The sequence below is a fragment of the Neopsephotus bourkii genome, unplaced genomic scaffold, assembly GCF_033783945.1.
Source record: "Neopsephotus bourkii isolate Nb327-2 ecotype Australia unplaced genomic scaffold, CSIRO-AGI_Nbou_v1 NB_1574, whole genome shotgun sequence".
NCBI classification, from domain to species: Eukaryota; Metazoa; Chordata; class Aves; order Psittaciformes; family Psittacidae; genus Neopsephotus; species Neopsephotus bourkii.
In genome coordinates, this window is record NW_026902050.1 from 6628300 (window position 1) to 6643545 (window position 15246).

The window sequence follows — 15246 nt, forward strand, 5'->3', positions numbered from 1 at the left end:
GATTTATTTTGCCCAGGGAAGCAGCCAATAAAGTTCTGGAAAAGGATATTGAAAGCAGAACTTCATGGTTTTCAGGGAAGGTATTGTGCCTTCAGTGAGAATCTTCTGCTGCAGTGGGCAGCAGGATTGTGTCAACCTCTGGTGGTGTTGTGCTATATTATGAGCAATTTTTTTAAGTGCTAGAAAGTCAAACTAGTGAGGGAGTGGGAGTCAAAGAATCCCATCCTGTACACATGTAGTATGCTTCTTGCTGCTCACTTCCTTCTGTTGAAAGCTGCCCACTACTCACCATGGCTTGTGGATTTTAATGGGATGTCATGTAGCAGGAGATGTTTCCCAACACATGTAGGTATCAGACCCAAAGAGAAGCATTACCTGAAGAGCTACTATCAACCTGCATTGAAATGTCCCCGAGTTCAGTGTTCTGCTTCTGTGATATCCAGAGGACAGTGCTATTGCACAGATGTTCCAGAAGCGAGTGGTGGTGACCAGGTCTGCTGGACTGCCCTGCTTGTAAAAACTGCAGGAAGAGACACGCCAGGGAGTACTCCCTAAAGTGGACAACCCATGTCTGAAGCTGTAATTTCTCAGCCTGTTTGAGCTCCTCATGAATTATTATTCTGAAGACTTGGTAGCAGCTGCAGGCTGTGGCAAAAGCGCAGACAGCTCAGCTGAGGTGCTGAGGCTCTCAAAACCAAGAAGACAGAACAGTGAGGTTCCCCAGATAAATCTAATCAGAAATAAATCTGGTGGATGCAAAGTGGTAGGAGGTGACGTGAGAGGAAATCATAGAATCATAGAGTAGTTAGGGTTGGAAAGGACCTCAAGATCATCAAGTTCCAACCCCCCTGCCATGGGCAGGGACACCTCGCTCTAAACCATATCATAGGCTGAAGGGTTAGTAACCTGCAGTTCCCCTCTCTGCGGTGATGGGACGTGTCATTACACCAGCTTACTTAAGTAGCTGTTCACCACTAGCTTCAGAAATACAGTGTAGTGTGTTCCTTCAGACAAAAATATTTGTTAAAATGGTAACTTAAATGATCATTTTCTCTGGATTGACAATTTCATTATTATTTTATGGGGAACCTTCAATAAATTCAGTTTCAATAAATTCAATAAATTAATTACATTGATCCACCTATGAGATGTTTGCTACTCAGCTGTTTTACCACAAAATTTCAAAGCAGAGGGGAATCCTTTAAATGAATCTTAAGCACAGTTACCAGAATTTGATATTACCTTTGACAGCAGTTTATTCCCATCAAATTTAATTGTAAACATGCTTTACCAATCTGTTTATATCACATGTTGCACTCTTGGGATACAAAGAGACTTTAATATGAATTACTATTATAGTAAACATACAACAGCATTTCCTTCAGCTAAATGAACACTCAGAGACCAACATTTATTAGTTAACCTTGAAACTTCAAGTTTAATCTTACATGTTCAGATCAAAACACTGGGGAACATAAATGTCTGACTAAAGTCATACAAAAGCCCTGTTGACACCTCTGCAAAAAGGAAACCCTATGACTTCTACAAGTATTTTAGTATTTTATATATCAACAAATTGAAACATCATTTCATGCTAAATCAGTAATCTGAAAACACTTGTTTTGTCTGGCCTTAAATACTTCTCCGTAGTAGTGACTTACATAGCCAGAATTAAAATTAAGATGAATTAAATATATGCAGAATTACAGCCCCAAATCCATGCAGCTGACACCAACTGCACTTTTTCTTTTTTTAATGAAACAAAGATTTGGCACACATGAGGCCATCCAGAGATACTATTCTGAAAAAACATGGAGGTTTACATTCAGTTCTCAGTTTTGAAAGATAAAGTTATATGGAAGTGCCATGCTGTTTAAATTGCAGATTTTTCGTCGCATGGAGACCTTGTAGTTGGCCTTCAACAATACTGAAATGTGACTGCTTTGTATCCATAATGCATGAAAATGAACTAACTAGTATGTTTTTATAATAAAAAGTATTGTAAGATGACACAGATGCAGTATGAAAGTGGGAAATTTGAAATACAGTTCTAAAATTGTGAGAAGATTCAGAGGTATGGGTGATGTTATTTTGCAGGCATTTTAGCTCCATTGCACGGTGTAGCTTCTGCCTAATTCAAGTTGAAGGTTTGTGATTGTCAGGAGCTGTGAATAAAATGGACAAAATGAGCAATTAGCAATTCTGCCCTGAAGCTCCACTGCTTTTTCTATATTCATCAGAGATAGTGGCTTCTTGGTTTAGGTAAGAAGAATTTATGCCTCTTCATTTGCTTTTGTGTTTGTACCACTATAAACATAGTTTAACCAGCATAGATTTCTGGATTTCTGATGGTGAGGCTCTGATCCATTCCCTTGATTCAGAGGCCCTTTTAGAGTTGACATTCCTGTTACTTTTTTTCTTTTCTTTTTTTTTTTTTTTTTTTTTTTGGATTTTAAAGAGGCAGCAGAACTTGGAACATCCTGTGATTCAGCTGAGCATATGAATTCCCCCTTTTTTTTCCATCCAAAAGTCAACAGCAGAATGAAACATTTTCATTTGATTTTACATTTTTAACTCATCTTTTTGGTTAGGTACAAAACTCACATATTTCCAGCTTTCTGTGAAAGAGAAAGAACTAAGACTTAACAGAATACTGAATTTCAAAGGAAGGGTAGTAAGATCCCAGCAATAGAAGAGTCTAGACAGACTCCCTCTAAGAAAACTGGCAAGACTGAATGCCTCAGCTGTTCTGTTCATACCTGAAGGATGGTCCACAGAAGTGCCATCTCAAATGGCAATACAGTTATACATATTTATTTCAGCTGCTTTATTAGTGCCTGACTTTACTGTCCAGGGAGGTGGGAGGGAGATTGCTCTGGACCGGTATCACCCATGCATGTGGAAGTCCCAGGGCTCTGAATGTGGTAGAAAGTGTGCCAATAACTTTAGAAGTGGGATTTGACTCTAATGTAAGAAAGAACCCTGTGCTGCAATGCCTACAGCCAAGATGTGATATGAAAGAATAGGGAATGACTGTAGGCAAAAAGGGTTGGGCAATGAAAATGCTGTCAGACAAGACTAACAGCAATGGGGTCATGTTGAGACGATGAAAATACTTGTAGTTGCTTTTCCTTCCTTCAAATCTCACAGGTCGCAAGTAAGCTATTAAGAAGACTGGAAACAAAGCACAACCTAAAATCCACCACTTTTCCACTGCTGGAAGCAGTTTGGGTTCCTAACAGCAATTGCTGTGCTGAAAAGCTCTACAATACCTAATGCACATTAGGTACTTTATAGTATAATCAGTGTACTGTATAATAAACAGTGTATGGTATAATCATCCTGTTAAATACATTTTAAATATGGTATTACAGCTGAGAACTGGATCTCCAAATGTTTAAGAGCACATATGCAACCATAAGGTGGCATTACCCTGCAAATGGCACCTCACCTGCTTGGTGTCATTGTAGTCCACAGCATGAGATGATGCAATTGTCCCACTATTCTGCAATACAGTCACCTGTGTAACTTTGGAGGGCACCCCCAGGACTTTAATTTCAGTAAACATCAGGTTGTTTGGATCAGAGTAACCATGATGCAAAACCGTAATATCTAAAACATTCTGAAAGGAAAAGGAAAAGGGAAAAAAAAAAAAAAAGGAAAAGAAAGACTGGAGATTGCCACTGGACTGGTACACATCCACTTTAACTTTTCTCTTGCTTTCTTTTTTTTTTTTTCAATACCAATATGTTGCCACTCATTTTCCAAATGTTGAAGGCTTCCGTTTTCTTCATATTGTTAATCTGGTTAGACCCTGAACTCTGCTGTGTCTTTAATTGCCACTCTTTCCCTAACACAGTCTCATCTGCTAGCTTCTGTGAGACTGATCCAGGCTCTTGCTCTTGCTGCATTATGCCTTCCTGTAACAGCTCCTCCACCCCTCCATCACCTCTTTCAGCCCTTGCAGGTCCCTACACATTTCAGTGGCTATGATTTTAGGTAGATTACAGGCACATGGTTTCTTTGGGGTGTGCCCAGGTCCAGTAGGTCTCCAGAGAGCAAATGCTATGTTGAGCAGCCCAGAGAGGTGCCTGCTGGTTCACAGCCCAAGTGTGAACCCATTCAGATGTGCTGTGACACAATTCTGCATATTTAATACTTAGAGAATGTTACTTTTATTGTGAGTATTTTTCAGTGTTGGTTGATTCAAAGACTGTTTAATTAGGCTTTTCCTTACCAGCTTCTTTTAGAATCAGGAAAAGGTGAATTTATTTTATATTCTCCTTTCAACTGCAAATACTGAATATTAGCAAAACAAACTTCTCTTCCTTAGCAATTAACATCCAGTTACTTAATAAAAACAGAATTAAATTAGAAGAAAGAAAATTAAAAGACATTTTGGCACTCTGGAAAACTAATGAAATAAAGTGTGTTTTCTATTACAATAGAAAAGCATTTCTTTTAAACCAAAAGTCAACATAATTACAGTCTAATTTAATTCCAGATATTCAACTGGTTATGATAAAAACTGAAACACAACATCCTAGAAAAGCCAATACTTAAAATGAGCACTCCCATTCATTGAGTCCGTTATCCAGGAATGAATGCCAGATTTTCTATGTTGAAGAATAAAGACAACAAGTGATACCGAACTGTGTTGGCTGTGCTGGCACTGAACCACTTTCTCCATCCCCCCATGAGGCTGTTTCTTGCAGGCTTTGCAGAGCAGTGTGGCTACAGCAGCAAAACCCACCACCTCCTACAGGATACTGAGCTGTTTCTATAGAATGAGGTCAATGTACACATCCTAGGATGCCTGGAGAACTAGGACTCAGGTTTACAGTTCATAACCACAAACACATCTTGGTTTTGTCATCAGTGGGAGGGCATAAGTAGAACTCATTAATGGGACAGATCTTGTTCTCCCCTCTTTGCCATTTTAGAGAGTGATTTATTTTGTAGTTGCCAATGACTCTATATTCTGTTGCTTCTCCCCAGAACTAAGATTCCACACAATAAATTACAAAAAAAACAGAGATGCCCTTCTTCTGACCCTATGAACATTTCTTTCTTTTGGGAGCAGCAGCATAGCTGAACAACAAGGTAGAGAACAGCAAAGACCCTGAACTTGCAAAATGGATTGGGAACAATTTTACGTGCCCATTCTTGAGAATAAAACCAAATTTTTTGCTGGGGAGTCATATTTCTCTGCAGCTGTAAGCCAGGGTCAAAGCCTTCTGACCTTAAAGCCTCCTGTCTGCAACCGCCAGCTTCCTTCTCACTGGCAAGTGCTGGTCTTACTGGCATAGCTGTACTGACCCCTCTGCATGTTCCAGAGGTTCAGCACTGATATGCCCTTTCACTGTATAGAACTAATTTATGAAATAAACTTGCACTTTCAGAACTACATCAGAAATTACGTCATAAATGTACACTTTGTTTAACAATACACTATAACTGATAACTTCAGAATCATTCTTAAAGTTGTTCTTGATGCAGTTTAATCATATTACTTGTAGTCTAGTCCATTATGAGTACAAGTTAATGTTAGGGTAAGATAATACCAAGGCATTATGAAGTTCTAAATTAAAATGCCCAAAGTTAAAAATATAATAGTAATCACCTAAACTGATAATTAAAAGAAATGTGAGCTAACAGTACTTACCTGATTAGCAGTAAATGATGTTAGCAGATAAACACCATCTTCGTATGCATCTGGCAAAAAGAATAAAATAAAATGTATTTGTTATTCACCTGAACACGTTATCAAAATTTCAGTACAAAAATTGTGTCTACGTACTTTAGACATCAACATATGGTATGTATCTACACATGAATATACTTTTGTATTTCCAAAAGATATACACTTTTGAGCATAAAATACTTTCATTAGAGGACAGCATGCTAATTAAATGAGGACAAAGTAAGAACATTTTAGAGGTCTCATACAAAAGAAGGCAAACAAACAGCATTAGGAAGATCCCGGGTATTAAGACCAGAAAAAGAAAAAATGTTTCTTGCTGAGGAAGGCATGGAAATAATTTCCCACATCCAACCCTATTCACTGTCCAGTGGCACAGCCATGATTGATAGAAATTGCTGTTGTATATTTTACCAATCCTATTATTAAGCACTAAATTATAGAATCATAGAATGGTTAGAAAGGACATTAAGATCACCTAGTTCCAACACCCCTGCCATGGGCAGGGAGGCCTCACACTAGACCATTTTGCCCAAGGCTCTGTCCAACCTGGCCTTGAATATTACCAGGGATGGAGCATTTTGGGCAACCTATTCCACTGCTGCACAACCCTCAAAGAACTTCTTCCTTATATCTAACCTAAACTTCCCCTGTTTAAGTATAAACCCATTACTCCTTGTCCTGTCACTAAAGTAATGTTGATAATCACAAGCACTGTAGGTTCTTGCATTTCTGCCTTACCAAAACTAGATCACAGGCATCCTGGTGAGAGGCACCTTGTAGTCTATGCTAATTTCATTTATCATCAGACTTCCATAAACCTAGCCATCGTTTCTGAAATCCAGTGCTAACAGAGAGTGGTGTAAGTGAAGCACCAGAAAATACACTATCAACATCCTGCAAACTTCCCTACACATCATTATGCAAAATCACACCATTTTCTGCTATTACTTGCAGTAATCTCGGGTGATAGCTTATCATTATTACAACCCAGAACAGTAATACACTGGATGGAAAGGATAAATGACTTTAAATATCTCTTATCTGAAGACAATTTAAGTTCAGTAATGTTGACAAAATTAGTTAAAGCTTCCCACATAATCTACACTTACAGTTCCTATTGGTTTGAGGACAAATCCTTGTTATCTGTGTTGCCTTCCATCCCAGGCACAATTTCCCTCATGCAACATATTAAGTCTATCAGTCATAGCATTATGCAGTTTAAAGCCGGAAAAATAACTTGACCATTCTTCCTCATAGCAAAAAAAAAGATTTTATGAAGGCAAAAAACATCATACATACCAATGCGAACCCCATCATCCCAATAAAGCTGTCCTTCTGCGCTCAGAGTGTCATTCAAAGCGACAGTGAGTCCCATGGGGTTTTTTCGGCTATAGAAAACATAGTATTTTTCTCTCAGTATCCTCAGGTAACCAATCACATTTCATATTTGCAAATGTTAAAATGCTTTAAAAAAAATATTACATGCCACTCAATTTACCTCTCAAAGTCATCTTCTTAAACTAATCCTATGAAATTTAAAGGACGCCATCAGGAGGAAAGAAAAGCCAGCCATAAAGCTCCAGTGCCATCATACCTGGATCTTCTCTGAGGACTGACAGTATTTTATCTATTTGTATTTGTGCAAAACTAAATTTTAAATTTCAGTCAATCTTACCTGTAAAAAGTTGTATTAGCAGGCTTTTGCCAAGCAAGGATGTATCCACCCCGGATATGCAGATTGATATGTTCCAAAGGAGATGGTAAAAGTCTGAACTCTCCCCTAAAGCCAATATCTTCATCCTATGTACAAAAGATTTTTTAAATCCTCTACTGAGTTGCTCCCACTTTACTGGTTTGTTTGGGTTTGATTGTTTGTTTTTTTGGGGTTTTTTTTATAATGAGTTTATCATGTTTTGCTAGCCTGATGAAGTAGGACTTTTTACTGCAGAAGTAACTACCTAATGCTTATAAGAGAAACTGAAATGCAGTATCTATAAAAGATTGCCTTGAGTATAGGTCACAGTAGCCAAACTAAAGGGGCCAGTCTGATGAAATACAAACTTGTGATTAATGAAATGATCTGTGATGCCTGTTCTTCCAATTACCAAATCTTTTCTTATTTCCTGTGAAAGATGATGCAGCTAAATGTGTTTTGTGTTTCTCCATTCCAGTATTCCTTACAAAGTCATTATGTATATTATTTAAGGCTTAAAAAAGTCAACAGAAGGACCTCAATTTAATTTCTCTAACTGTGGTCATGTTATTATATATTAGTGTGGGGTAATAATTACAGAAATCAAGGTTGTTTGTTTTTTGTTGGTTTTTTTTTTTTTTTTTTTTTATTAGCTAGGTAGCTGTTACATTGCTAAGAAGCAATACTGAATGGAAATTTGTAAAAGGGTGGGCAGGGCTTCACACCTCACCACTACTCTCAGGACACCCTTCTGCTGTCTAAGCAGCATTGTGAAGAAGACATATAAAATACAGTTTTTAAAATTACTTACTGTGTGGTAATCATACCAGCGGGCATTGGGTAAGTAAGCGTTCACTGTTACAGCATTCTGGAATTAAGAATACTTGGTTTAGGTACCTTAAATGAAAAAGTGAAGTGACAGTGATAAGTGAAAGCTAAAGTGACATTAGTATTTTCTTAAGTGCTTAAAAATGTACCTGTTGCATCACAGGACTGATGAGCAGTGCAGGTCCCCAAAGGAACTGCTCGTATATTTCCCAGGTTGTTCTGTCTTCTACAAACCTTCAAGTTAGCAGAATAACGATTAAACATTGCATGCTGAACTTTTCCAAAGTGTTCCTTCTTTAAAAAATTATTGTCAGCATTTGAACGTACTGTTCGTAGTACCTAATATTTCCTCATCTTTATTCTACTATTAATAATTCATAAATCAGTTAATGCTTGGCAGGAATGCACAAAGGTCCTAAAGTGAAACTCATTAGAGAAATGCAAGCTATTAGCTTTCTTTTTCCGTTTCTTTGCCACAGCTTGTCAGTGTATTTAGATCACAAAACTCAGAAGGTCTGTTGTGCCTGACCAGTATTAGCAGTAATAAGATTAGGTACTGGACAGACTGGGAAACACTTCTAACTTGTGCTACTTTTTTCTTAGGCAATTGCTTTGAAAAGAGGAAGTCAATACATGTGAACAGCTCAGTGTTCCTCAGACAAGACATGCGTATAGATGAACAGCACATCTAACTCCACAACAGAAGAAGTAAAGTTTTTGCAGGCACTGACCCACCTGACAATGAGCAAAGAAAGCTTGTGTGTCTAACAGCATTAATAAAAAAAAAAAATAAATAAAAATCTGCTATATAAGCTTGGGCATAAGAAAAAAGCCAGTTGTTTTTTTTTTTTTTCCCCTGCAAAACTCTCATGATTTATGGCAGAATTGCTGCTTCTTTTCTCAAAAGATTTTATCCAGCAATTTTTTGCTTTTTTTTAATTTTTTTTTTATTTTTTTATTCTACATACACTTCGCATTCTGTTCCTTGCCCCAGAAGAGGTTAAAGGTGAGATTTAAAATTTGAATTTTACTCCCAGAAAGTAAGATGTTCAGTTTTGAAAAATGAAGAACTAGTGTTAATCGAGTCACGCTTGATATTGAAAGCTCATACTTTTAACCTTGTGGTTGTTTTGTTGTTTTTTTTTTTTTTTCAAATAATAATTGCTGTAACTAAAAGGAAAATTTCAGTGTTATGAGGGTCATAACTACAAAATTTTCAGTGGAAGTTCTTGATAAGAAGAGCATATGAGTCCCACTTACTCATGAAGCATGGGGCGGATCACAGTGCTGCCATGGGCATGGGCTTCATACATTAAAGTGTAGAAATAAGGTAGCAAGGTGTATCTTATATTCAAAACATTCCTGGAAATCTCCTCAAATGTTGCATTCCAGGAAGCAGGATCTTGCCTCTAAAAGAGACCTTTGTTAGTAGAGCTGGGTTTTGCTCAGAAAAGCTACAAAAAACCCCAAACCACCCAAAATCAACAAAGCAAGAGAAAGACAAGGAAATTTCTCTGCCAAATTAGAATACCTTCATTTATTTATGCTTCAATTAAGAAGTAAGTGACACTAAAATCAGCAGGTACCACTGTCAGCCCTAAGAGGGGAACTGGAGAGGGAAATGGTGAGAAAAACCTGTGGGGAATACTATAAAAACTGCTTAATGCAAAGCATCCCAAAGGAGTGACACATCCTAGTCTACATAATTTATTATTCCTCTTTTCTGCAGGGCAGCACTCAGGACTTGCAAGCAGAGAGTGAAGCACTAATGACTGATGTCAGGGAGCACTTCCAATCTCTATTAAAGGTATTGAACAATACCATGGCAAATTGGGCAAGACTGGAAGTGACATGATAATCCTGAATCTGCATTTTTTTAAAGGCATTAAAAGACCTATCGAAAGGTATGCCGCTGCAAGATAAAGCACACAGTTTCTGAAAAGGAGACTTTAATCCATCAGACATATGCTATACAAATAGCTCTACTCTGCTAGACCTGGAGCTTTAACTGGAACAGAAGTGCTGTTCCCATTTTTTTTTTTTTCAATTTTTCCAGTTATCTTGTTTTACAGCTTTCTACAATATAGTCCTTAGCCAGCACAGACCGACATTTAGGCAATTACTTTCCTTTACTCTTAAAAGAAATACAATATCTGATGGTGGCATATGTGCAGAGTACAGAAATTGCCGAGTCTTACTCCAAAATCTCATTACACTGTTCCATTTTCTCATTTGATGTATAATTATGGTCAATTAGGACTGAGAGCACTAAGGTCAGCTTTGCCCCTTTAAGTGCATTTGACACCAAAGCGCTCTATTTTAGTCTTGCCAGTGTAGCGTGTTTAAATAAAAATGATGCACAGGGAAAAATACATAGGAGTTGGGTTCCGTCAAAGCAAACTTAGAATATGCTTCCTGTGAGCAGTCCAAATCCCAGAACAGCATAAAGCTTCCCAGATGAGAGGAAGCCTTATAGGCAAGTTAGCATAGAAAGAAAGATAATTTTTATTTGATAAAGAGCCAAACATCTTTTTGTGTCCATTTTGTTTGGAATGAGCCAGGTGAGCTTGTATGATGTTCTGGCTGGTCTCTATATTGTGTTGCAAAGGCCCAGCAGTTAACAACTCTTAAAAACTGTGACTCACCCTTGTTCCTTTCTGATTGTGATTCCTTGAATATGGGTAAAATGCACCTAGTTCCATCCAGCGAATACACAGCTCATACTCTGAGTCTCTGAAGAAGCCACAGATATCAGCTCCTGTCTGAAAGTTTCAAAATGACCCGATTGGGATAAAATAAAATTATGTACAGCATCAAGATAATTAAATGTAATAGCTCATTAACTTACATAAGATATTCCAAAGAGACTGAAATCCATCATACCTGAAAGGAAAAATAATTCAATATTACTGGCTGTTGTTTTGTGGGAGTTTTCGTCCCCCTTTGTTATGCTAATGCTTACATAGATAATACTTATTGTAATGCTGAATGAGAATAAAAAACCTGGAGCATTAATTCCAGTCTGCCATGTTTTATTGCTACAGAGAGAGATGGGAACTGATTGGTCAAGAGCAAAGAAAGAAATGAGGGCAGGACACAGAGCACAAAGGTGGTTGGTCCCAAGGCAATAAAAGAGTTCCTAGGACCTAGTGCAGAACTAAAGATGTTAACAAAGGTATTGACCACTTATTATGTTTCCTCAGTTAAATTGCTTACATGAGATAAAACCACATGAATACTAGAAGCAAGCAACTGAAGAAGTAACTGCATACAGTAAATTGAATACAGATACTTTTCTTTCTCATACCAATAACAGATGCAGTTAGCTGATCCCAAGCTGCAGTGTTGTCACCTAACCAGTGTCCTGCCCACCTTCCACTGCTGGGATATGTGGAACGGGTGATAACGATCCCACGCTCCTTGGTGGCATCCTGCAAACCTCTGACATTGAAAATACAGCAAAAAACAAATTACATGAGAAATATTACATGGGAATTTATTATACCAGATTCTCTGAAATTAAAGGGCTTATATTTTCATAGCAAAGGAGGGCATTTCTGTACGCATGAATATTCATACACCCAATGCAGATGTGCTTTTTATGGCAATTTACTGTGATTCACCTATTGACAGTAGCTCAGCAGTGTCAGCCAACCTGTAACTGGAAAAAGAACAGGCAGGCAAGGACATGTTAACATTATAGAATTATTAGATGTTTTGGGTTAGAAGGGAAAAGATCATCTAGTTTCAACCCCTTGCCATGGGCAGGAACACACTCCACCAGACCAGGTTGCTCAAAGCCCTGTCAAAAATGGCTTTGAATGCTTCCAGGGGTGAAGCATCCACAACTTGCAGATGTAGCCCAGCTTGCATTTGCTCTAAGGTCTCCATCTAAGGTCTCCATGATGTGTTCCAGGGCACCTCATTCCTTTCTTAGCATACCTGAAAACTTGCAGCAGCAGTTAAAAATAATTCTACAAAAATCATATAAAAAATATCAGAAGGGGCAAAATAGAGGTGCCAGAGCTATTGGACCTGCCAATATAACTCCAGTTGCCAAAAAGATATAAGAACAAGTAATGGATCTGTAATAACTTCAGAAATACCAAGATGACATGATAATCAATATGGAATGGCCAACATGGATTTGTCTGGAAGCAACATACTAAACCAGTTCTTCTTGTGGCAAGTAACAGGTGTTAGAGTGAAGGAGTGACACCGATGTGTGTGACTACCTTAGCATTATCTGACCTCTTGGTCTGATCACATTTGTCTTCCTCATAAGCAGAAGGAATGTCAACCAGAGGTTAATTTCTGAGGATGGTGGGACTTATTTTTATTTCCCAAATCAGAGGCAAATCCCTACAGGGTGGGAAACATGCAGGCACTTTGGTTTGGGGTATAAAAAATAGCTAGAACCGGGAAAGTGTTGCCATGTATTTCTGATGTTCTGGCACTAAACTGCTATGGCCTTCCTAAGGATCATTACTACAGGGAGAGGAGACTGTGACATGCTGATGACTCAGAAGATCCCTTGAGGTCTGGCAGGTATGAGTGTGAATGAGCTGGATGGAGAACCAATTAACCAAGTAACCTCATTCCTCAAATACTTAAAAACTTATTCCTCAAATACTTGAAAACTTTATTTAAGTTAAAAGTTTTATTTTATTTATTTTTTATTTTATTAATTTATTTTATTTTTTTATAAATTTTATATTTATATTTTTATTTTTATTTTATTTATATCTTTATTTTATTTATTTTATTAATTTATTTTATTTATTTATTTAAGTTAAAAACTTTATTTAAGGTTAAATAAAACCTTGGTCATTGCCACAAATTACCTGCAGAGGCAACCAAGTAAGCTTAAGGGGGGGGGGGGGGGGGAATTCAAAATCGCTGAGTTCAGGGGAATTTATGGTTCTGGTTCCTCCACTGAGGATATGAGCACCTTTCTCTGTAGCATATGCTGTTGGTCTATGCTGTGTGACCAGCATGGATGCATTACTGCTCCACTTTCTTAGAACAGCTCCTTTGCAGCCATGCACCCACTGTGAATCATTATAGCAAAGTACTAAACCACAATACTAATCAGGAATCTTCACTGATTAAATCACACTGCTTTCCAATGCTAACTTCACAATAATTGTCTAAACAGCTGTTTCAATAATGCACTATTTATTTATTTTTCTACTGGATTTGCAGCTTTAATGACATTATAATTACAGCAAAAATACAGAAGTCACTTTAATTACTGTAGTAATTGAACTAGACTAATGTGCTGTAATTATTTCTTCCAAGACAAACTGTAAGTTTTCTAGTAACTTTTATTTCTTTGTAACATGCTATCCAACATTTTCAGCCTCTGCTTAGTCTACTTCAACAATGCTTTGGAAATTGCAGATAAAATTTCAAATGTAAAGGAAGTGTATATGATACATAGAACTGCTCAAGAATGAGAATGGCCTGAGTGTTTTGCTGACTCAAGGTGCCAACTCTGTGCTCCAGGGCTGAGCCAAAGCTGTATCCATGAAAAGCAATTACATGTGTTCTGTTGCACAAGTACTCCTTCAGTTACTACCAAATAATAAAGTGGAAACTGAGCTATATATATATTTTTTTTGCAAATGACATTTTCTATAAATTTCAAGTGTGAGAATATCTGCAAAAGGTGTGTAAGTTATAATAGTTTCTCTTATCATACCTTTCAAAACAGAAGGACATGCTTCACTACATTTCCTTTCATACTTAATACACAGAAATGTTGGTAATATTCCTGTTACTATCAAATTATTATTTACTTACAATGCCAAAATTGCATGTGATTTGGCTGACAGCAGAAGTATCAGATATTCCTTCTTGTCCTGTCAGCAGTTTCACTTCTGCCTTGACTGGCAGCGCTGCAATGCCATGCTGCTAAGTATAATATCCACTCAGTCAAAAATTCAAGCAGCCTTAATATTGTATTTCTTTTTGGTAATATTAAAGGTAGCAAGGTCTATAAAGTTGTAAAGCCCTTGACAGAAACACTGTTCCTTGCTTACTCATTGAATTGGAGATGAAACAGCAGATATATTATGATTAGATCAGATGTTATCTATAGCAGGCTGGGGTACTATTCAGAAAGGAACAGATAATGAGATTTGCCTTGGAACTGAGAAAATGAATTCTTAAAAGTCAAGCTTTATGCACACAGTTTTCAATTTAAAAGACACTGTTTTCCCCTTTCACTACTACTCAATTTGTTTTAAATAGAGGCCATTATCAAGGCCTTCTTAAATTAACATTCTTAAAAAGTTATGTTCATTTTCCCTCACTGGATGTACAGTGTGAGATGAAAGCAGTGACAGTGCTAGGAGTAAAACAGGTCATGACAGCCAAACCTAAAAACAGGAAGTATTTTATATTTTAATTACAATAATGGTGTGAGACTATCCTGGAGTAATTACTGTTCCCAAGAGCTGATCAAGATGTTCAGACCTGTTCTCCATTCTGCCTTGTGAATGAATACCAGAGCAGAGTGTGGACTGACTGCTCTCTTTTACAATGCAGAGCATTGCCCTGGCTTAGCCTTGATGGCTGCCTCATAATAGAAACCTCTGCTGAAAAGAAGACACATTGTGTTTGAATGAGTTAGGATAAGGAAACACTCGATAGCAAGTAATTACATACAAATTAAACTATATGAGAAACAGCACTGTAACCATCTTATTTAATAATCCAGGTCAGTAATTAAGCCTGTACAACATAATGTTTATATGGATGAAGACCTTGAAACAGGTATACCAAGAACTGCTCCCCAACTGTGCAAACAGTAAGTTTCTTTAGTACCAGACTTGGATAAACTCTCTTTAAAATGTACCTTGAAAACTGCATCTGCTCAGGGTCATTGATTTTAAAACTGCTAGACTCAAAACAAAGACTTTGTCTGCTTGTCCTGAGATGTCAGTGATGCAGCTGCAGGTGTAGACATGCTTAAGCAGGTGTGGGTTTTTTCTTCTAGCTGGCTCCAGCTGCAGAA

General features: G+C 37.5%; 1 protein-coding gene and 1 long non-coding RNA gene across 2 annotated transcripts in view; one reads left to right on the plus strand and one right to left on the minus strand.

Moving 5' to 3' along the window:
• The window catches only part of LOC133222193 (uncharacterized), a 400427-nt gene that overhangs the window by 56429 nt on the left and 328752 nt on the right, over positions 1–15246 (plus strand). The gene's annotated exons all lie outside the window — the stretch shown is intronic.
• The window catches only part of LOC133222190 (maltase-glucoamylase-like), a 57375-nt gene continuing 43145 nt past the window's right edge, over positions 1017–15246 (minus strand). Inside the window, exons 37-47 of the mRNA XM_061371670.1 lie at positions 11533–11666; positions 11074–11108; positions 10871–10987; positions 9486–9634; positions 8375–8459; positions 8209–8265; positions 7380–7504; positions 7004–7092; positions 5666–5715; positions 3452–3622; positions 1017–2165 (exon numbers count right to left, since the gene is read on the minus strand). Of these exons, the coding sequence (XP_061227654.1) occupies positions 2103–2165; positions 3452–3622; positions 5666–5715; positions 7004–7092; positions 7380–7504; positions 8209–8265; positions 8375–8459; positions 9486–9634; positions 10871–10987; positions 11074–11108; positions 11533–11666 (1075 nt within the window). The 3' untranslated portion in view covers positions 1017–2102. The remainder of the gene's footprint in view (positions 2166–3451; positions 3623–5665; positions 5716–7003; positions 7093–7379; positions 7505–8208; positions 8266–8374; positions 8460–9485; positions 9635–10870; positions 10988–11073; positions 11109–11532; positions 11667–15246) is intronic.